Here is a 24,922-nt window from a genome sequence, read left to right as displayed (position 1 = left end):
AAGCTGTAATACTGTTTTTCATTACTGGGAATGAAAAGAATACAGCCAATCTCTAAAACTTCTATGAATTCTACCTTTTCCTCAAGACCTTTCCCCTTCCTCAACTGAAGTTTATGTCTTAAAGTATAAAGTTTCATTCTATTCCCTTGGTCATTCAAACTAAGAATGTATCTGAGATTACATTTAACAGATAAAAACAAAGGTTAAAAATAGCCACATTTCTGTAAATAGCAACTTGATTCAAGGACTCTGTAACTTCTGAGTCCTCCTCTCCCAAACCAATGAGATTATTTTAGCAACAATGATGAAAATGTTCCGAACTTTCAGACAAAAAAGTCTTAAGTAAAACTTGTACGAAATTATATATTTCCATTAACTCATTATCCACTCTACATTTTGCTTTCATCTTGTATATGAACACAAGGATATTTTTAAACCACACACAACAGCATTCTGAACACAGCCCTTTGTCATAAAGAGAAGATCAGCACAGTGCTGGAAGGCTAAATCTCATGCTAAGACAAAGCTGACTCTCTTGTGTATATAGAATGAATCTGGTCCAAGCTGAGTGTAAGTCAAGGGAAGTATAGGTGACAGAGATGGCTCCACATGGCTTATGCCCACCTCAGCCACCTAATTTTTCCATGAAGTGATAATATTAACATCTTAGGGCATGATTATTGGTGTTGAATTTAATTAGACTGTAGCAGAGCTGTCATGTGATGTTAATAGATATGCAAGATTCTGATGAAAAAGTAGATATACAATTAGAGGACAAAATCAAAGCTGAGATTTTTCGATAAGAATTCTAATACCGTGTTTATTTTAAACATCAGGACATGCATTGTTGTATTAAATCTGTCACAATTTAGTCTTCTAAAAGTCTCTATGTGAACACAAACTTTGGTTTAGGCTGTAACAGTGATAGGAGAAACTCAGAAAGTTTGGATTGAGCTATAAACTCTTAAAATCTTCTGAGATGCTCATATCCTGTGTTAACCTCATATCCACCTCTAAAGCAGACTTGCAGCTGTTTTATATTCATTTTTAAACCTTTTTGTCCCTATCTGTTATGTAGGCAAACCTTTTTCTCTTAGCTAATGTTCAGTTTCATACAGCATATGAATCACATTTGCTCTACAACAGGACTTTACGTGCATGTTCTTGGAATACTGAAGAATGAAACATGTACTGGTGAAGGAAAAGGGAAAGTTTTGTTATATTAAACCAGCATGAGGAATCATAAGGCCTAGGCCAAAAGTGTTAATGAGCTGTCTGTTTTGCATTCTTGGAAATTCAATTTCTGTTTCACAGGACAGAAAATACATTACCAATCTTTCATTTCTTACCAAAAAGATCACCTGATATAACCCACTTAACAGTAGAAAGCTACCAAGTATTCATCATACTTTTTATTACAAAGCCAGAAAACCAATTAATTATATAGGTTCAGAAGTGTGTTTAATCACAATATTTTAACACTTTCATGCCTAGTTACTTCTACACATTATATATTTAAACACTTCTGGAACAGTAGGGATGTTCTAGCAATCAAATGGAGAGGGAATCCTTTTTTGATGTGGAGCTCACAGAAGGCAGACAATGGCTAATTAAACTATTCAAGAGAACAACTAAAAATAGAATTAAGTATTTCTCTCTTGCAGGTGAGTTATCACTATCCTCACAGTTACCACTAAAGTATTTACATGTGTATGTTATTAACATTCTTCATTCTGACATGTCTTTGAAAAATATTTTTTAGTATTTCCAGAGAAACAAGCAATACTAAATCAATCTGCTTAGAAAGCAACTTCAAAGGCCCAAATAAGCCAAAGTTACCTACAGCATTTTAAGTTAAGAGTATAATACATCTGAAAAAATTTACATAAATCAGAAAGTATCTAGTAGAGATAAACTTATTTTGAAGAGTATAAATTTTTTTCACTCCTTTTATACTCTCTCCACTCCAAGAACACTTTCTATGATCTAATGATTACAGTTTTCTTTCCAGAGGTAAGTGTACCATTTCACTCAATAAATCAAAATAGTTACAAAGTTTTGAGGAGTCTTCATGGTGGGAATAGGCGGAAAGGGCTCAACACATTCTGGCACAATGTAGTAACGTGCCATTACATTAAAAGCATCAAATACATGCACTACACGGAGAGACAGATATTCATTATTAACGTGGGCTTGTAACCAAACTAGGCTTCACAGAAAAAAGAAGAAAAAAACCTCAACACACCCCCATCCCCACATGTATTTGTTTGTATAACACACTTAAAGAACTGTAAGCACAAACACACACAAAATAGTCACAGGTAAATTAATTTAAAGTCTCATTTTTGTTCCAGTTACTTAAAATTAAGACCAATAATGTCTGCTCAAGAGAGATATAACACTAAAATAAGGTTTCCTTGTCACAGCAATATACAGTAGGGAAAAGACTATTTTATCTCCACCTCACTGCCATTGACTGTTACAGCATTAGCCCATAAACCTGGTTTGTAAACTTGAACTGACATTGTAGCTGGTGAAGGTGTCTTAGCAGCCATTGAAACATATATTCCAAATTACCACAGAATTAATATATGAGCACAGAAGACCTTCTGTAATACTTTAGCAGTTTTCTGTGAAAGAGAAACATCTCATTTCCAATTACTCATAAAATCCAAAGTATTTCTATTTAAGTTGTAAAGAATTAAATCAGAGTTGGTCGTTAATTTCCTAATGGAACGTTTTCTCCAAGGGAGAAGCTTACTTATATACCATTTTATGAGCAATCTCAGAGATTTCCTGACCACTGGGTTGCTCAAAGCTGTGTTCCTGGTTCATCTTTGGCAGCACAGGGACCATAACCATTGGTTTTCAAATAACTAGTTTACTGCCACCACAGTTTATGGTCTTGGAAGTAGAAAAAGTCAGAAAGAGATGCTGATTCAAAGTTTTTTAAAGACATTTCAGAATACTCATTCTTCTGAAGATTTAATCTTGGTAGCCTTTTCCAGGCTTTTAATGTATTTAATTTTCTTTAGAGCAAGAAACCTGCATTGCAGCCCACCGTAATGGAAATTGGTGCCAATGACATAATGCTTTTTGCAGGGCAGTTGCCTGTGCATTAGAAAATAACACACTGATGACAAAAAGGGACTGTCAAAAGGGACAACCATTTGCAATTCCAGCTGAGCCTGGCACGTTTGGCATATGTGCCAAACAGGTGTCTCTGTTATCTTAACTGAATGTATTTGGGGTTAGGAAATACAGCGATATTAATAAAAATCTTCGTTTTAGCAGAAAAAATTTCTAACCTTCACCAAACCTTTAATGAAAGAGGAAAAGAAAGCTACTGAATATGATTAAATAAAAATACCTCTGATGCCATGTAAAGGAAACTATTCAAAACAAACAGTAAATAAAAATATTAAACATATTAACTGCAGGTAAGCATGATGTTAGATTTTGATTTTTCAATAAATCCTTCAGACAACACAACAGGAAGAAAAACCCCAACAATATTATTTAATTTCAATTTTCCCAGGCAGAAAAAAAGTTCTGTATTGTAGAAGAACAAAAAGAAGTACATACTACCCAGTAGTCTGTTCCTTAGCGCCTTTCTGGCATGGAACACACTAACAGTGAACCATTCACATGTAACTGCCTCCAAACACTATTTATCAGAGAAATTTGCAACAATTACATGTCTGCATAATATTTATGGAGGCTACTGGTTTTCCTGGGGGCGCCAAGAGTCTGGAGAAGGGTTGGGTCAAACAAACTGCAGCCAATGTCAAACAACAGATAATGGAGCATAAGTGCTTGCACAGAAAAACATCTTCCTTTAGATCTCTCCCTGTTACATCACACTTCATCAAATAATATCTGCATTATTCTTAGAAGGTTGCACTGCTGGAATTCAACAGTTTCTAAAGCTGAAAAATGCATTAAATAAATAGCAACAAAACCAGGCAAAAATGCTGAATTACTATGATTATAAACATGTGATGCCACCATGCAGCAGCCATGAGATCAGTAAGAAAGACTTAAGGAAAAGCTGCTTTTTTTTTTTTTTTTTTTTTAACTGGAGGGATATTTCTAGAACTACTAGTTCTGGAAAAAAGTAAAGTTTTAATGTATGTCTCGCATTTTTCTGCTCTCCAGTACATGATACCTCAAGGTATACTGGCTTCTCTTGAAGTTCTAAAACTTTTCAGATATATTTGCCTAAATTGCCAAACAGGGAAGCCACTTAGGAATACTTTTTTCCCCATCACTTTATGACACTAACTCAGATGAGCATTACTTCTCTTACTCATTCTAAAGAACCTGTATTAAATCCCATGACTGTTCAGCTTCATTGTACAGACCATGAACAGCAAAATGGCAGCTATTCGAGCCAAGTGTAATCAAAATTTTAATATAGCATTTTTCACCTTTTTTTGATTTGCAGACACTTGATATATTGCCAATGGTGGCAGAGAGCTTTATACAGCAAAGGCAAACAGCAGGCTTAGGAAGGTTTCAATTTCAGTTCTGTAACTGCTAGTTATAGATTACAAGGAAATACTTGACTGATTCAGTTGAGGTGCAAATATGTGATTACAATTGTCTTCAGCTAGCCAAAGTACACAACACAGATGTTTATTCTGGCCTTCTTTCAGGGCAGCTTTCTGTTGGCTACAGGAGCACAGATGTTCTCTGATGCGTCATAAAGCTGGCGTGATGTGGGCAGTACTTATCTTCATAAAATTCGGTAGTTCAAAGTTAAAGTTTCAAAAATACTGGAAGAAAATTGAACCCTCAGGACAAGTTCATACTGGATCAACACTTTCTGTCACGTTTTGATCTAATATGAGGTAGCCTAGAACAGGATTTACAGTATCACAGAACTAAGGACTTGAAACAAGAGCAATTTAAAACTATGATTGTTTTGTTGGAGAACTGCTTAAGCAGGATTGTCTCCTTTAACTTCAGATATTCCCACCCTCAGACAATTTCCTCCATTATAAGGATGCAGCCAGGTATGGAAACACAGAAGGAATCCAACTAGGAACTGGCTGAAGTTTAAATTTATAGTAGGGGCAAAAAAAAAGTTTTACAGATTATTTTTAACACTGAAGAAATCCCTGCATGGCATCAAAACCAGTCATACTAGAACAGCTAAGAAAGACAGCATAGAGGCAGCAGTGAAGGCTGGGAGGCAAGAATGAATCATGGGAAACAACTTAATCCATGATGGCTGCTGAAAAAGGTCATCTTTTAGGGACCATGTAGCTGACAAACTCCCTCAGCTCACAGAACACCAGTTTGGAAAGCACTTTTCTAGCAGAATCCACAGGAATAAATGCAACAAGTCATCATAACAGTGTTTGACTTACCCTTATGAAATTATATATGCTGGCAAACAGAATCACCCAAACTTTTAAGAGTAATTCACATACTCCTTTAAGATCACTATTTCTTGCATGTATGTATTCAGAGAATGTGTGTCTATGGTCTGAGCCACAGACTACTCTGCAAGCAGCTGCAGCCCTTGACAGATACTGAATGACACTTGTAGTTCTTTACAAGTCTAAACAGTTTTCTAAAAGAAAGGAGAGGCCAGGGAGAAGTCTGGCTTCTTCAGTCTGCAACACGGCCTGACTAATTGTAAAGCTTTACGGACCACGAAAACTGAGTCACTTCATTGTCAGCTGTAACTTTATAACTGATGTACTCAATTTCTGTTTAGCTTCCCTTAACCACAGCAGAGTGCAATTTTCTCTCTTATCTTGGTCACAATTGATCAGTTTTCTCTCTCTCTTTAGTAAAATTAAAGGATTGACTTAATATAAAGTTCTGACCACCTCTATAGCTCCTCTCTATGAAGTCCTGTTTAAAAGTTCCATTAATTGCATTGGTGACCTCAAGTACTTCATGAAGTTGTACAGGAAGGCAGTAAAGGAAAAACAAAAAAAAAAGCCTCCAAACATCTGCTGTAATTAGAGAGAGTAAAGTACCCTCCATCACTCTGCAGTCTGTGGGTCAAGCTTAGCTCATGTGGTCCTTGGTTGGTTGGTTGATTTTGCTTCCCTTTGGTGGGCTTTGGATGTTTTGTTTGATTTTTTGACAAAAAAGAAAACCTGCCAGTTAGATATGACAAAACAGTGGCACTAGAAGGACTTGCTACCATACAGTAGATCTTAAATCTTTTCTGCAGTCCTTAGTTTTCTAATAGTCGCCAGTAAATGGCACCAGAAATAATTGAACCTGTTTTGTTCTAGCCCTCCTCCAGAGATGATATCAGGAGTAAACCCGATCGGATGGCAAACAATGCAACCAACATGGAACAGTATTAGATCCTTAGTTCACTCCTAAATGATTATTTTGGCACCTTACAGGAAAACTTCTGTCAGGCACAGACGTTTTGATAAACTTGAGGTTAAGTTTCTCTTTTGGATGTATGAAGGCAATGCCTATTTTTATTACAACTTCCAATGGTAAATATGTAATTGTAGTATTTAGGCATTTGCATTTTTCCAATTCTATATAATTAGCAAGACAAAAGGCATTGTTTTGCCTATCCAGATATTTTGACTTCATTCTGTTGTGGAGGTGGAGCAGAAACTGGGATTTACATGTGGGAAGGCAGTATTCTTCTCCGAGTTTTTGACCAATAGCTCTGAGAAACTGCTAACTGTTTTGTGGCAGGCTTCAATGTGTACCAGCTAAATTGGAGAATGAAGTTTTTGAAAGAAACATTTATAATAATTGGTCACTCTGCAGGACAGACAAGGGTCCCTGCACAAGTAGCTGACGGGAGTTCAACGTTGGAGGAAAGTAATTATTTATGTAGTGGATTATATGCAATCACTTTCTAGGCAGTGATATGAATTGAACATTTGTAAGTTAAACAGTCACAGAAAGCATCTTTTAGGAAATCTTAGAAATGTTTGATGTAGCATAAGTAGTCTCAGAAGTCTAAGCTAAACAAAAATAGAGTACAGAAATTTGAGACTTTGTTTAATTGCAGTTTAGGAGTCAGCTTTATAAAATGTTATGTTTAATTTCCTTTGCAGTGTTCTCCAATAAAGTACTTAATTTTAATTGGAAGCAGATGTGAGGATTGGATGTACATTTAAGGGTCTACAAATGAGGAATTTCAATATTATATTATATTATTTAGGAACCATGAGACCTGTAAAGAAACACTGCTGCTGTTCTTAGTGATATCATAGGCAAATTATGGCTTATGCACCACTCCTTCTAGTAGAGCTTTCTATAAGCACAGCAACTCACCTATCCACAGTAAATTTGAAGATTAACATTTACTCTAATCAATCAAAAGCAATGATATATGCCAGAAATTCAGCAAAAAAATAGTATGAACAAACAATTGCATCTTGTAGTACACAATAATAATGGAAATAACTTTCTAAAAGCAAAATATCATTATTCTAATAGGACTAGATAAAAGAGTTCTCTATATCTTTATATATCTCTATAACCTTTATATCACAGAATGTTAAGTTTTGGTAATTATAATCTCTTCAACTGACCATTACTGGACTTCCATAGTTTTGGCAAATTGAGCATACAAAAAAGGACAATAAACAATCACAAACACCAAATACATATAAAATAAAACGTGAACAAAGGAACTTAGAAAAACAAAGGAAAGACCTCTGTTTTATACGGTATTGGAAACTGTTCTATAGCTTTTTCACTAGTATCTACAAATCTGCTGAAGGAATGACTGGGTGAGGTTCCCTAACTAAAGTTACCCATTCTGGTCCCTTTTAGATCTAACAGGCTGCTAATCTGGGTTCTATCTGATGCCTTTAAAAGCGTTCTTTCTTCTGATAGTTCAGCAGGTGTGGAGGAAGCCATTTCTGTACTTCCCTTGAGATCAAGCCAGTGACTAGGGCCCCTTTCTCCCTCCACAAAATGTGCACACGTGCAATGATAGGCGCTTGTCACTGCAGCATTGCAGGATCATCAAACTGGGTCTATGAGTCAGTCCATCCTTTTTAGTGTCTAAAAGAGTTTAGACCCTCCTTTCTGCAGAAACTGGGGTCTATTAGGTTTGATATGGAGGAAACGAAAGGGAAGAAGGTAAGGAAAGAAGCTTACGCTTTTCTTCAAATCCCTGGTGTCATCCAAGTTAGCACAAATTAGTTTTAGGACAATGATGGCAGTAACACATATTCTCTTTTTAAACACCAGTAACAATTTCTTAAAGTAGCCTATTCTAGCCACATGTGAACTCCAATCCCCCAAACCCTTGAGACCTTGGATTTTAACTTTCTCTATTCAGAGATTTTCTGGCCTCTTACAGACAATTCTAGCAAATATGTGCATCTATGAAAAGCAAGTTATTTTCTCACTAATGAATTCAAAGCTCAGAAATGGAACTCAGTCCCTAATACTAGGTTCAACAGTAGTGGGGATCACAAGAAGCTACTTGCAAAAAAAGATGCCTACTTGCAAAATAAGATAAGGGGGGGGGGGGGGGGGGGGGGCTGACTGTTCTGTGAGTGACACTGAGTGAAGTGGCAGACAGCCACTTCAGTATACTGTAAACAGACAGCACACAATTCCACAAAAAGAACACAGAGCCAAGTCAAATCTAACTGCAGATTAAGGAGAATACCAAACACTGTAAGGCCAGTAAGCATACAGAGCTCTGCTTTAACTCTGATTCTCAGGGTTCTGAACCAAAATGGTTTAAAGAATCTGCTTCTCTTTCAGAGCTCAATACCATGCTCTATCAGCACCTGAAGATAAACTTTCCTAGGCAGCAAATTTTCTGGTCCTATTGACACCAGAATGCATTTAAACTGAAGGCTTAGTTACTCGTTAAAAGAAGATTTCATCTGATAGATAATGAAAGGCTAAGGGAGTAAAAGTGCAATCAGTGGCATTAAATGGTCTGAGAAGGAGTACCCTGGCTAGGTTGTGACAAAATGTCTTCTGAAGTAGGTGTACAACGCTCCCCTTCAGTCAGGCAGCTGGTACTCCAACACTGGCTTGAATGGCTACAATGGGTTTTACTTTTCTGCATAACAAAGAATTTTAAAAGTCAGACTATTACACAAGTTATTTAGCTGTCACTTGTTATTTGGTTTTGCTTTCTCCCTGAAGTACAAAACATTAGAAGCTCACAGTCTGCATACTGAAAATGTCTTAATTCAAAGACATATGACTTATTTCAAATTATTATCAAATGACTTAATTCAAAGATCCAGCCAAGACAATGTACACGACTAATTTTCACAAGTCCTGTTTTAGTGATCTTCTGTTTTATACACTCAGGCATCGATAAACTCAGCACCAATGCTAATAATCAAGTTATTAATTCCAAATTAATCTCTGCCAAATAATCTCCTTGTTTGCAGCACTGCTGCAATTGCAATGTAAAGAAAATAGAGTTGGATTTTTACTTGCCATGCAGAAGCTAGAGCTTGGCTGTAGGGCCATGTGGACCCAATGAAAGTTACGTATGGTTTTCATTTTATTCAAAATGTCCAAGCCTTTATTACAGCACCTAGGGAGAGCATTAGGTTAGCAAAGTCTATGCAAGCCTATAGAGTAGAAAACCCACAGAAAAGCCCTTTCATTCAAGCTCCCACAATACCCAGCTTTTCTTATTGGGCATTCAAATAAGGATTTTCGTTTATCCTTAAGCGTATTCAACTCAACTATCTTATAGAACAGTCTGCATTTACAAACATAAAAAAAACAACGAACCACAACAAAAGCACCCCAAGATATATGACGTTAAATGTATATGGAAATCTGCAGCCAAATCCATAATTAAATGTCTATTATGTGAAAAGCTGAAATGCTAACAGAAAATAAAAGCTCATTTTAAGTAAGGACCTGCTGTGCAGCTTTTAAACACTATCCAGATAGTTACCTAAATGAAATTCAATGTTCCTTCAGAAATAATGATCTGCTTGCAAGAAGATAATCAGTACTCTCAACTGGCAAAATACAGTAAAACTGTGTTGAAATCACATGTACACACTGGTGAAAACTCTGCAGGCCTGTGGACTCTATCAGCAAGAACAGATTCAGTTTCCAAATTCACGTCATGTCTTGACTTCAGCGTAGATATACGACCACATACTATTTTAAAAACTCAGTAATTTGGCTTCATACATACTCAGTTTCATTAACAGTTCTCCTCCCTAAGATGAAACAATTCTTTTGACTGATGATTTATAAATGAATTTTTCCCAAATCAGATTATCCGTGGCGGTCCCACTTATCTGCCCCTCTCCCCTAATACATACAAACATACTTCTATGTATCAGAAAGATGAATTTTTTCCTTAATGAGTAATGTTTTTACTACAAACCGAGAACAGGCATCTGCTCTGAAAAACTCAACTCTCTAAAACTTCCTCATACAATATTCATAATATTGACTAGTGAGTGATTTCCAATTGACCAGCAAATAATTAAAATTAAATCAAGAAGCCTCAAAAATAGTCAGCTGACCATGTACCTAATAATATAACCTGTTTCTTTTAAAAGGAAGTATTTTAGCACTATCTTGTCCTGCAGTCACAACAGTCATGAGATTGGCACCAACCTGTGAAAGATGCAGTTTTCAAACACTTAAGCTCCATTTGATTTTGATACACCACAAACTCCAACTATTGTTTTAACTGCTCCTAAAGAAGCATAAACCTTATTTCCTGGAGCTGTTGTACTGAGTGTCACTAATGGTTAGTTATTTATGCTGGTTTGTTTAATGGAACCATTCCAGAGGCAGCTGAAAGGAAATGTTTCAACCCAAGAACCCGAAGTAACAGAGCACTTAAAGAACAAATAAAACCAGCAGCTTAGACCCTACACAAATGGAAGTCTGCATAAACTGATGAAGGTCTCTAGTAGCAGAAACGCAGAGGCAAGATGTGTGGCATCAGGAAACAGTAAAAATGTTTGTTTTGCTATGTACACTTTGGAGTTTCTAGGAGCAAAATGGTTCCCAAAGTGCATAATCTTAAATGGAGAGATTCAGAGCAAATATTCAAAAGCATATCACAGAGAAGTTTTGATAAATCCCTGGCCACAACTGAAAAGTGACTTTCCAGTGAAGCAAACCAACTTTCCCTTGAAAGAAAGCAGATGGTGGAAACTCCCTTTCCCACAGCCAGCTTGAATCTCTACCCATGCATAGGGAAAACAGGCAGTGCTGTAGCCAATGCATCTAATCCTCTTAGCACTGTAAGTAACCCATTCTCCTTCAACAGCTGAGGCACTATATAGCATTTGTGGAATACCTCTAGAAACCCAGCATTTCAAATCTTTCTAGAAAGAATAATAGTACCATTTCCTTGCTTCCAAAGCAAAAAATGTAACATGTATTTATTTGTAACATTCTGACATCAGATTTCAGAGCAAAAACAGACAAATACTTAAAAGAAGACACTGAAGTTTAAGGGGTTTAGAACACATTGGTTTGATAGAGTTTCTCTCTGACAGGTTGCAGATGTTTATTTTGCACCAAAAGTCTACATTGAAAATAGCATTTGAGAGGAGTGAATAAGACACAGCAGGTGCATAGTGCCCCCCCCCCCCCCCCCCCTTCAAATAGTCCTTCAATCAGTTTTTAGAATGAATGAGCACCAAAATAATTGGGGGGGGGGGGGGGGGGGCAGATACAGCATCCTTCTAATAGCTAAGCACCTTTTAATACAGACTTCTTTACCTGCACTCTCAAAAGGCAATGTATTGATACCTCCTACGAAACTGCAATAATACACTTACTTATATGTACTGACAGGAATGATGAAACAACTCCAGCAACACTGATTTTCAAGATAACATTTACAAAATCATATCAGAGCTATGGAAGTGTTAACCTGAAAGGACTTACCTGCATTTCAATGTGGATAACAACTCTCACTCTCACGAGTTATATATCTTTTAAATGAGGTGATTGAACCGTATACATTATGAGAGCAAATACTATTCACAGCTGAGAGATTACTCTCCCAATTTGCTAATTAGTCATTTTAACAGACAAATGAAAACGATCTTTCCCAGGGAACAGAACAAAAGCCAAGGAGAGAAGCTACTCACATTCCTTTGAGCCGTTGCCACATTTTCTCTGTGTGTCCTCCTATTTGATACTTTATAGAGGTGCTTTCCAGTTCCCGAGTTGTTTCCGTCGCTCGAGCCCCCATCGTTATTGTCCTACAGCGATACAGTTATAGTCAGGCTCACCAGCAAGCACAAGCATTCTTTAGTCCACTACAAATGTCAGAAGATCCACGCGTGTTAGACAATAGCTGCTGACATATCAAAACACATCAGAATTACAACTGCTGAGGGACGATCTTGCCTGAATCGCTATTCCCTTTGATAGACAAATCCACTCTTCCCCGCACCCCCCCAAGCACAGAGCAAGTACACACAGCTCCTCTGACCTCACGAGTCTAATCCATACGGGTGAGCCAGCTACTATACTACTGACTGCTCAAGCTCCTTTCTCATGCACTTTTTCTGCTGTAGGAATATGCACAGAAGCACAAAAGATTCCTTAAAATGGACTACAATTCATTGCCATGCAGCATAAATGTGAATGGCTTTAACAATCCAGAAGGAAAGAAAGGCTGGTTTCTGCCCTGCAGGTTGGAGAAACAGGCTGCAATAGGGAAGCAGATGGTAGAAGCCAGTATCAGCCACATCACCCTACAAAAAGAGTGCATGTTCAAATGTCAGAGCCTTCCTCTTTACTTGATCCTCAATTGTTTCTTAATGAATAAATATCTACCAGCCTGTCAATGAAAATATGACTGTACAAATGCAAAGTCAGTAGTGAAGACATGTATAAATCCCTGCAGAAAAGAAATCAGAGAGCTCTACAGGTTGTTATTGAAGGAATATGCTGTAATGATGACTATTCACCTTCTCCTAGCAACTCCACACAGTAGGCAACTGTCAATTTAACTGGTGGAAATGCAGCAGCTGCAAGACAGTCCGCTCAGCGAATCCTGTGGGACAGCAGTATGAGTGTGTCAGAATCTGATGCTGAACTGCATGTGTCTGACAGCAAAAATCAATTAAGTGCATGCAAACAGTAAAAAGGGTTGACAACTAAACGGTACACCAGCAGTGCAGCAGATTGCCAGCTCTGCTTTTCAAGTGCAAACCTAAGAACCTAGTTGTACAGCCAAAATTGGGGTTTGGAGAAGGCAAAGGAGAGGATTTCCTCGCTGCTTGCTCAGCCACAGACTTCGGTTTGCAGAGCAGCTCCTGTACTCTGTAAATAGCACCTGTCTTGTTTGGTGAGTCAGTAACAATCTTCATTTCTGAAACAGCAGCCAAATAATCAAATATACCAAGACTTATCTCGGTGATCATGTTTGTTTCCATCAGAGTAAGAGCTCTGCAAGAAGCCAGGCAAGAAGGGTGTGCCAAGTAGGAGTAAATATGTCTGAGCTTTGCCAACTACTTGTGTCACTGCCAGCCAGGAAAAGGGGCTTTGGGTCCACCATGCCATAGTGAGGATGAGTGTTCACAAATGCTGACTGGAAGGAGCCCTAAGGGTAGGAGATGCTTACCTCAGTACAGCTGTAACTAGACAGCTTTATCAGTGTTAAATTTTACAAAGATGTGAGATGAGAGGATCCCATCTATTGCAATTGGCAGAAATTGATAGTATCATTATGTACTCAGGATTGTACAGAAAAATAAAGAGGCCCACTGCTTTGAAATAATCCTAACACTTCAGAATCTCCTAATCAATTTCCTTTCTCTAGGATACTTTTAGGCACATCATAGATTTAAATATACCCTATGAGAGTTATAAACCAGTTTGAGATGTGTCTTTTACACACTGATTTCAGGTGGATAATGAAGTAGCACATTTAATTTACTTCTATGTATGTAACACATAAAATTTTAGATTGGTATTAATTCACAGACTTTCACAGAACTATTCCCGACTCGGACATAGAAGAGTCAATCCCATAAAATTCTCTAGCAATATCTGAAAAACAATCACTGGGAGCAAAATCTCTTACAGTTTTCAAACAGTATCATAAGACAACAGTGAAGAAATACAAATAGCTGTTTTTCAAAAACTGCAAAACATTTATTAGGTTAAATGTGGCAGTAGTGCCCTTGAAAATTCACTGAGGAACCACTTAAAAACTTGCAAACTTTCCACTCCTGTTATGCATGGAGTCCAACTAAAATTTGTAAGAAAAAGTATAAATATCCTTCCATGGAATAACTAATGAGAACATCTCACACTAATCTGGGTTCTTCCCTGCTTTTTAACTGCCAGACATCTGAAGCAACACAAAGAAATTAAGTATTTATAGAAACTACACAAACCTCCAGGGACAGAGGGAAATGTTAAGGGCCTGTTTTTTCTCACAAAGTATTCCTGGCTCTTGTTGTCCAATTCTACAATGAAAAAATAGTGGTGTTTGTAAGCTGTTCTCTCTCCACGTAGTGAAAATACATTGCTTTGATTTATTGGAGTAAAGTATTATGAGCAGGAAGAGAGGAAGGAACAAACTGCCCAAACAATATCACTGCAAATAGAGATACACCTGCTGTCTCCACTAGAGAAGGAAAACTCCATGAAGCAGCTACTTTAGGAAGTCAAACCAATTGGAGAGATACCATCTGAAATGATAAGTTGTCTTAAATAGTTTTTCTCTTTCCACCTCCTGTTCTTGTTCTGGTTTCCTGTTCTTGCTCTATCTAACCCAGTGTTTGTGCTGCAGTCCCAGCAAGTTGTTCTTACAGTTCATCTTCTTCCCATAAAAATATAACTTTTTTTGCTCTTTGCCCACAGCTTTTTCTTTTTCTTAATTTTAGCTTAAAATTTTCATATTGAAGTGAACAGTAAAGGAAAGCTTCTATTAGTCAATATGGATATATTTTAAAATAGAAATAATGAACTTCTTTACTCCTAATTATGGCAAAATAAAACTATCCCAGTGCCACTTAATCTCAGATCAGAAGCTGCACTTAATGAGAATGTATCCTTTGCTCCTTTTCTTTCATCAAAAACACTTCAGTAGTAATATCAATGCAAAGAAATAATTTTAAAATACACCCAATAACAAAAAAATCAGGTTGGTTTTGCAATATTGAGTACTGAGAGACCTTTACAGTTATGCTAAAATCACAGTTACAATGAAAACAATTTACTTTAAAATTGGGAAAAACCTACAGCTAGACCAGTTAGAGATTAGCTATAGAAATGGGAAAGGGATTGTACAGGTTTTGATGAGGAGAATTAGACCTCTGTTTTTAAATATATCCTCTGCTCCTGAAGGGAAATTAAATATGCTGCTTTGTTTGAAATTATCTTCAAAACATCTAACTTATGACAAATGGAGAATAAGGAAGTGTGAAGAGGCCTGCAGGGTGACTTGTCAGACTAATACTCATCCCTCCAAACCTGACACAAAACACAAACCTCCCTGTAGTGGAACTGCAGGAGAGCCATGAACCAATTAAGAAATTTGAAAACATAAGGAAAGCCAAAACAAAACCAATAAACCCTCAAAAAGAAAAAAATATTCTAAGTAGTGGCAGCAGGTATTAGATCTGTATGCTGACTATCCTGACCCTGATCTAGCAAGCAATAATACACATTTAATGTCAAGCAGGTAAAGCATTGCATTGATTTGCTGAGTAAGACAGAGTTCAACACTACTGCAAATAATGGAGTTAAATCACTGAAGAACTACCTGCAAGTGGACTTGAGTGTTTCATGGTACTTCATGAACAGAACCCAAGGTATGACTGTGAACAGAACTTAAGGTATGACAGAGATCGCATGTCACATTCTGCTCATGCCAGAAAAGGAATGGTTTGGAAGACAGTATTCTCCACATCTCCTTCTGCTGCCCTCTCCATTGTCTATTACATTCACATGTGTGAAGTGATGTGCAATCCCCTTCATAAGCACGGTTTCCAGCTTGCTTGCAATGCCTAAATGTGTGAATTTTTAATCAATAAGCGCAGCAGAGGGAAAAGGAATATTTGGTCTTGTTAAAGTTCATGGACTTCATTACATACATACATCTCCAGCAATCCGGCAATGGCAAAATACTGATGTCATGGTAATCTTGGATTTTCAGATTCTCCATGGAATGTATTAATAAAATTAGTAGAGTTACATAATTAAGGAATAGCAACTTTAAAGAGCTACACATACAGCCTACACATTGCATTGGCATTGACTCAATTAAGTAGGTAGAAGAGTTGGGATTGATATATTAACAGTGATTAGATGACCTAAACAAGGAAACTCAACAAGGAACAATTTCCCCCTAATTTATTTTATTTTAGTATTTTCTGCTACATCTGATTTACTGTATTTGAGGCTTTTCATATAATCACTAAATTATGTTTATTCATTTACATGTCCTGCAAGTACCAAGCTTTAAGTATAGCATGGAGAAAAAATATCTTCTATTTGTTTCCTGTGAGTTTGGCATATCATATTGGTAATGAACAGGGAGTCAGATTTATTGAAGCTTTTAGGCAATTAAAAATGAAAACAAATACCTGTGAAAGCTTGCAAGCAAACTAGCTGATAAACCTCAGGGCACAACTAGACATGTATTTGCAAACCTACTTACGACATACTAAAGACCTTGTCACATTTGATTGCTCAATACTGCCTCTTACTAGAGGTCACCAGCTCCAAAAGTCTTTTGTGACTTGTGTGTTTATACACAGACCAGTTCAGTGCCAAGTAAAGTTGGGCTGATTAAAGCAGATGTCTTAAACCTGCACTAATGCTGTCTAGGACTTCACTGCAGTCAACAGAATTTAGATGTCCACGTGCCTTAGGCAAGTGTCCAGGTACCTTAGGCAGGCACATCTATTTTTAAGTTTACTTTGAATATGATCTTTCACTCAATTTACTTTAAGGAATCATTCATTTACTTCAGTGAAGCAAATAATCTGAAAAATTCTGGGAGATGGAGAGATGGCAAAAAATGAATAATTGCAGAGATGTGGAATGCATGAGAAGCGTGTTACAGATAATCTGAACAAAAAGAACTGCAGAGGAAAACTTGCTACTGCATCATCAGTAGCAAGACAGAAGAAGATAAAAGATGACTGGTTTTTGAGCTGCAGGACTTGGAAAGAGGCCTTGGAAGCAGAGAGTTTGAATGGTGTTGTTAACGCAGACAGACAGCTATCAAGAAATCAAATGCCCAGTGGAAAGTCTGTTGCATGTCAGTGGATGAAATGAAGGAAGAAGTTGTTCAAGGTAAGGTGATAAATGGATTATCTTGACCTGCTTTGTAAGACAGATGCTCAGTTAGCAGTTGCATGCTACATCTTTCTCCAGGTATGTGAAAACTGGTTAGCAGAAAGTCGCTGGTAATTTAAGCTGAAAGAGAACTGTTTCATACACAGGAAACAAACTGGATGTTGAGTGAAGAAAAATGAAGAGTACAGAATAGGTCTGAGGTTTTCTTTAGCCTTGCTTCTCATTAAAAGGGACTCTGTTTCAACTTTTCAGTACTTAATTGTAGTACTTCAGAAAGAGAGAGGCTGTGGTTACCTTATTTAAAACATGACTATAGAGAACCACTAAAAACCAGATTAAAGTTTCTGAAAACAGGAACTTCAGCAATTGCATGTAGCTCATACAGTGTCACAGGGCTATCAGCACAACCAAGCACAAGTTACAGGTAGTTAAGGTTTGGTGGCTTTTAACTTCTTTATTTAGGATGAATTGAAAACTGGTTTTGAAGAGCACCAGCTGAAGTTGAGGAGAAACATTCATGAAACTAACTTTTAGGAACTTGTTAGCAGTTTGGCTACAAAACTTAATATGCTGATTTTTGCAAAGAAAGGAAACCATTCTAGAACAGGCAGTAGTGTTGAAATAAGATGGACTGAAACTGCCAGAGACAATCACAAGCATAATGGTCTACTTCATAAGAACATGAGATTGTTACCTTCCAATGTCAAAAAGGGCAAGACGGCCTCCAGAGTGTAGAATACACAGTTGTAGACTAAATATAAATGTTCCCGGTTAGTTGTGCTCCTTTCATCAGAGGCCACTGCCTGTTTTTATCACATTTCATATATTTTCAGTCTCTTCTTTAGGAGTTTTTATGAAGCCATTATAATTTTGATAATCATGCACGGAAGAGGTAATGGTAAAAGTCATTTGAACACAAAAGCTGTGGCTAACTGTGAAAACTTGTAACTGCAAGTTATTGCCATGAGCATTTAACTAGAGAGAGAGAATACAGAATACAAGGCAAAAGGGATTAGGAAATCTGGATTTGGCAAAGCATTTGCCAGTTAATCCCACTGAACTACATCAGCCGTAAAGAAAATAACTAGTACATGATGGCAAGATGTGTGTAGACAAAGACAACATGAAGTAAAGTTGTTTCAGCCAATTATTGTCTAAAAGAGGTTATTTCAAGCATTCATTTTGAGCTACTTGACAAAGGAAACAAGAAAATTCTCTTTTGCTATAAGTTACTTACACAAAGACCATAGCAACAAGAAAATGTTTCTTCATATTTATAAAAGACAGAACAGATGCCAGCAGATAAAAAAAAAAAAAAAAAACAAACCAAGTCTCTTCATCTCAAACCAAAGATGTCAATTAGGGAATCTACCCTTACCATAACTGTTGTTATTGTAAACCAGCTTTCCACTAGTAGTTGACCCCAGCAGGTGGAATCAATTCATTACACCCCACATAACAGTCCCTTTCAAACCTGAACTACAAATCTGAGCTTTCAGGACAGAAGGGCAAGGGCACCCCCTTTAAGGCACAAGATCTTTTGCATCATAACCCCAAGCATCTTCTCTAAGTTTGGTGCAGTTCTGCATGTGATACCTTGAAAGCAGATTACATCAGAAAGTGCTTTCAAAAGTAGCAAGGTCTTCACTCATGCATGCTTTTGCTTTAAAGTAAAATAAGATGTTCATGACCTCCTCCACCCAGGTTATAAAAGTAGTGGAGGAAATATCTACTTAGCAATAGCAGCATATTGCATCTATGAAACAGCCACTTGATCAACATAAGAAAGCAGTAAAAACAACTAAACACATAACCTGATTCTTTTCATTTGGAAATGCCCTAAATGCACAGTTACTTTCTTGCAGATATTACCCGGACCAGCCTTGTCTCCTGCTTATGGGGCTGGGGTGCGGGGGGGGGGGGAACGGGGAAGTAAAAGAAATCTGGTTTTCTACATTTTATTGAATGTGGAGACAGCCACAACTATTGTGTTGCTGTTTAAAATCTATAGGTTATGCTCCCACCATCAGAAGAAAGCACGCAACAAAGATCAGGGTCTTTCAATCCTATCTTCTCAAACCCTGGATGCCTGTATCAGTCCCATAGTTTTATCTAAAATTTGCATTTGAAAAATCAGAAAAATTCAGAAGGTGTGTACAGAAAGCTAAACCATGATTATCTAAACTATAGTTAAGAGGATTTGAGGTTTGGGTTATCAGAAAATGGCTTCCCCCCAAAAAAATAAGCAGTACATGAATACTATACTCCCCTCTTTCTTACTTTACATATTCTGATAAAAGACAAGCACCTGTAAAGTAAAAGCATTCTAACCTGGCTTGTCAGGTTTCACTTGGGGCCTTTCCTACCAGTGAGAGAAGAAAGCCCTGATCTCACAACAAATCTCTTTCATCCTTAGAGAAAACATGAGAAAAAAAACATTCAGTAGTGATGACTGGCAGCTTAAAAACAGGGAAAATAGAGGACAAGACTCAACAAAACAAATCAATAGTTAACAGGAAAATTTGTATTTTCACTTCACAACAACCCTGATAACTACTTAAATTTATGTAAGTGTTAAGGAGTAACAGAACAGAACTAAAATTCTCCAGGAAAGTAACTGAAAGTAATTCTATACCTACTGCATTACTAAATGTGGAACTCGACATCATGTAGCAATGGTGAAGACCGAAAATATAAATTACTTCCCAACTAGATAGGATAGCAAACACAAGTCCAACAACGGCTGTTAAACAAAATGGTTCACATTAAACCTCCAGCTCAGGATGTATACAAACTGTGGGATGTTACAAGGGAAAAAAGTGTATTAGAGAAGGATTGCTTTACATATTTATTATTTGTAATATTCCTTTCCTAAGTATTTTCTCCTGCCCATCACCGGGAACAGAATACTAAGTGATTAGAAATATGGTAGTTCTTACATCTTTATTCAATATAAAAGTGCTTCTTATCACATAGAAAAATATTTCTGATTCATTAAAAAAAAAAAAAAAACCCAACAAAAACCTGTATCTGTAGATGTAGTAGGTTTTCTCCTTAATTTATTATGCAGTAGTCTCCCATAAAACCTTTTCAAAATGCCTTCTGCTTCAGCAAACAAGATGATGGAGTCATTGGTACTGCATAGACATGCTAGGAAAGTAAATATATAGACAGTCACTAACAAAGAGCCAAAAATATGTTCCATGCATCCTTCAGCTTGGCCTGGATAATTTGCTATATAGTACAAAACCTACAGAAGACATGGAAAGAACCTGGAAAAAATCAGCAAATGCAAACTTATATTTCACAGCTTCTAATTTAAAAAAAAAAAATCAATCTTTACAAAATAGATATCCTCCAAAAGTCAGTATGAAAGAAGATAATTGTATTTAATATTATTAAGTACATGATGTGACTGTGTTGGAGAATGCACAACATTATCTCTGATTCAGAATTAGTCTGTTCAGAACCTCTACACTTCAGGGAATTGCTACATAACTTGAAATCTAAGTGCAGCTGAAATCAGAAAGGCCTTTTCTTAACATATTCTGCAATTTAACCTTAATTCCAGCAAGACAGATTCCAGCTTTTGGCTTTTAAACATCTTAAAAGATGAGTTGAGTATTATACTGATGGTAAAAACTGGCAGCACATTTAAAAATTAGTTCAGCAGTCTAGCATGCAAAAAGATTAACGACAAGAACAAAACTCTGCTGACAGTCAGATGTTTAGTATCACTTAAATGTGTTTAGTATCATTGGAACATGCAAGTTCAACCAAAGTGTAAAGGTAAAGTTTAGGTAAGTTTTAAAGTTGTGCTGACAAAATATCTCTGTGTCAAGTTTTTCATATCAGCCCATGATTTGGTATAGATGTCTATGCATACCTTTTCCAAACAAAAATTAGAAGAGAGAAATACGTGATTTCAAGTCAAAAAACAACTAAAATGATGAATTTTCAAATAAAACATTTGTTTCTTAAATGTTAGACTGGTTATAATGACAAGTTCTAAAAGCATGATTTAATTATCTACCTTATTAATTTGTATTTTATTGACCCTTGAGCAACTGAATGCTAAACATATGTTGAAAAACTGATTGTTAGTGGAGGCCAGCAAAACTACTCACATTTACAGGCTGAAACCTGAGGCCAGAGGAACAACTGAACTATACCTAATGCCAAATGCTTTACTGATGGAGCAGTACATTAACAATAAGTTTACATCTTTTGTCAGGTATACAATCAAAAGAGCTTTTTTTACTGTAAGAATAGTTGTAACTCCTCCACCACAGACTGTTTTCATTAAAATGCATTTTCGCACCTGACATATTCTAAGACCACTGATAGGACTGCTGGGTAGAGTGGGAACTGAAAAATACCATTGCTCCATCTCTTAACTTACTTACTCCATACAGTTACTAAGACTGATGACTAAACTTTGATATGGCCAGTGAAGTTGCACTAGCAATAAAAACTTACAGAAGAACAGCGTAAAGGAAAAGTACACTTCATGCAACTCACCAGAATCCTTTTTTGGGTTATCTTATTTTTCTTCTGCTTGTTTGTCTATTTATCATTATCATGCTTCCTGCCTGTATTAATCTCCACCAACCACTTTTAGCATATTTAAATAGCTGTAAGCCTATGACCAGCAAAAATATGAGTAGAGATTAATTCAGACTGAACTTATGTCAGGCACTGGGAGGTGGAAGAGTGAACTCGCTCTGCTGTGTTAAAAATGTAAAAATACTTAATAAAACAGCGAGGTGGTTTCCCTTGAAATAGAACACAGACTGAGCATAAACCAAGCATGGATTTATCAGCTTGCAGAAGTGAAAAGAATTTCTGCTTGATCTGACACAGCTACTTTATCAGATCAGGGCTTTCCCTGCTCATTATTAAGTCAGAAAGGTAACTACGTTGCGAAAAAAGGCAATTTCAGAATATAAATCAGTAAATGCAAAATACAGGAAGTGTTTAGGAGATCTCAGGTAAACTCTTCTACCCAATTTTAGGACCCAAGCTTTAATAGTTTAGACTGAGTCCTGAGGTGAACAATGAAAAATGGCATAAGTATAGATAAATATAAATAAAGTTAGCATAAAGAACGGATATAATAATTGTATTTAGTAGTCTATAAAATTCTATAAAAATTCTAAAAAGTCTATAAAAACCCAAAACGGTTTGGTTAGATATGATGCTTTATATATGTATCTATATGTATGTAAAGGATGCCAATACTAAAAAAAAAAAAAAACAAACAAAACAACCAGTGGTTGTCAATATATAGCTAGGGTAGCAGAAGTAGTAATCAGTTTAATTTGTAACAGACAAAATTTAGGCTAGAAATTGAGAAATACTCTGCAATTACATAGTTAAACACTAGAGCTTAATACCAAGGGTGATAATGGAACCTTTTTCACTGAATCTTAAGAACAGGACAGACAAAGATCTATCAGAAATATAGAGAGCCCCTTGCATCTTTTCTATTTTCATTTTTTTAATCCTGATTTTGTAAACAGGTGTTTTAATTAACCTGAGTTGAGATATTCAAATATATAACATGAAAAAGAAGAGAGCAGCAGGTCCAACAGAGAAGCAATGGGATAGCACATTACAAACACAAGAACACTCAGCTACTCACAGGAGAATTCTCATGACTGGTAAAATCTAATTTTCATTTCTATTAATAAAGTACAGTCATTTTCTTACAAAGAGAGAAAGTGTTCTTAAAAATACCCATGCTATCAATCCAACATTCTAGAAACACTTCAGCACCAAATAGCAGTTTGTACTTCACTCAAAATTAAAACATTTCTGACTCTCCAGAAAGTACCTACAGAAAGAAATGAGCATATGTTTATGGCCTATGATCTAAAAAGTGCATTGTTGCATCCAGTCAGGTGCACTGCTGAACACAGATTAGCACACTAGTTTGACCAATTCCACATCACTTTCAAGAGCAATGGTAACGTTGAAGTATATCTTTACAGAACATTATTTTTTTAATTTTACAGATTAGAGTAATAGATGATAGTAAGAAAGAACCAAACTTTTTTCTAAATTGTTCCAGTGTTCAACTACTCTTTTACTAAAAAACCTGCCCTTCATTTCCAACTCTTTAGCTCCAACTTCCAGTAATAGGATTTTTTTTCCATTTTCATCTCGCCTTATAAACCCTTTCTGCAAACATTGCTTCCTCTTGTCCATACCTACGGATCATATTCCAATCACCACATAATCTTGTTGATAAACTAAAAAACCCAGAGTTCTTAAATCTCCAACAAAAAGGTGCATTTGTCACTCTTTTACAAGATCAAAACAATTTTCAGTGTTTACTAAAAAAATTTCATTGTGAAACCTGCCTGAGTGTCCCAGCTGAGCTCTCACACAGTTGTATTTTCTGTGCTGCCACAGCTGTTTTCTGTGAAGTAACTTAATTTGTCATCAGAAACATTAAGTTAATGGAATTTTTAAAATTTTTTTAATAACTAGTGGTTAGCAAAAGTATCATATGTTTAATAGCTTCCAACACTGATGGGTTCATAAATCAGATTATTTATATGACTTTTAATAACAGGCGAGTGAAAGACAGACCATAAGCCTTTTCTTATTTAAGACAACAAGCCCTTTCTTACTTCAGGCTACAAAATGGCATGGGTGAATTTGTAAGAAAAGAAACCCATTAAAACAGGAGAGAGGACTAGTGACTGATTGTTAGTTCAGAACTATTTAAAGCATCTTTACACTCTTAAACCACTTCTCAGGACAGCATTTGATGCTTAAATGACGACCATTAGGACAGATGTCTGACTAACAGTGCAGAAATGGAAAATCTAGAAAAGGAATTAAAACCTAACATTTTGTTTTTCCTCTGAAAAAAGAATTACAGTATATCCTCTGAATATTCCAAAATGCTAAGTTCGGGAAACATTTGAAGTCAAACACGTAATTATCAATATAGATAGAAAAAGAGGTGCAGTATGTCTATTCTAATGTAACAGCTAGTTTTACCAAACATCACATGGTGATGTGGCTTTTTTGTTTGTTTTAAGGATGACTGTACATTAGGATATACAAAATATTTACTATATTGTGATGGAAAATGAGGAAAGTATAGGACGTTTAGTAAGTCACATTTTAACATCATCAACATTCATTATAGGTTCCAATAGACATCAAATTTTTTTTGCAGTTCATGTAACATTTTTAGTCTGGTTAAGATCTTAAATAATGTATTTTTATTTCAGGCTACAAAATTTTTCACTAGGTGCAGTCTATTTGAGGATTAAAGGGATTTCCTTCCAACTATGTACCTTCCTGAAAAAATTGAAGGAAAGCTGTTATTCAACAACAACAACAACAACAAAACAAACAAAGAAACAAACAAAAAACCACCCAAATGAAAACCCAAATAGTTTAAAACTTTTCTGGTACCCAATATAAACAAGTGGTCCAAGTAATTAATAATATTTAAATAATGTCAGTGAACTTAATGACATTAGCTTGCACTTACATACGTGAAAAGCAGTTCATTTACCCTTCATGTAGAGTCAAACTTTGGTGAGTCCATACTGATTTTAATGAGTCTGTAAACTAAGGAGTTCTGCTTTGGGCTTTTGCTTGAGAAAGTGGTAATATAACTCAGACAGTTTCACTGTTTCCACAAGGCCCG

At 36.4% G+C, this 24,922-nt stretch overlaps 1 protein-coding gene across 5 annotated transcripts in view; it reads right to left on the bottom strand.

Annotated features, from left to right (window-relative positions):
- The window catches only part of PDE1A (phosphodiesterase 1A), a 225,990-nt gene that overhangs the window by 144,741 nt on the left and 56,327 nt on the right, over positions 1-24,922 (bottom strand). For all 5 annotated transcript variants that reach the window (XM_080400265.1, XM_080400267.1, XM_080400263.1 and 2 more), the window contains exon 3: positions 12,072-12,185. In XM_080400265.1, the coding sequence (XP_080256391.1) occupies positions 12,072-12,175 (104 nt within the window). In that variant the 5' untranslated portion in view covers positions 12,176-12,185. The remainder of the gene's footprint in view (positions 1-12,071; positions 12,186-24,922) is intronic.

The sequence above is a fragment of the Falco punctatus genome (genome assembly GCF_963210335.1).
Source record: "Falco punctatus genome assembly, chromosome: 8".
In the NCBI taxonomy this organism is placed as follows: Eukaryota; Metazoa; Chordata; class Aves; order Falconiformes; family Falconidae; genus Falco; species Falco punctatus.
This window is presented reverse-complemented; position numbering and strand designations above follow the sequence as displayed.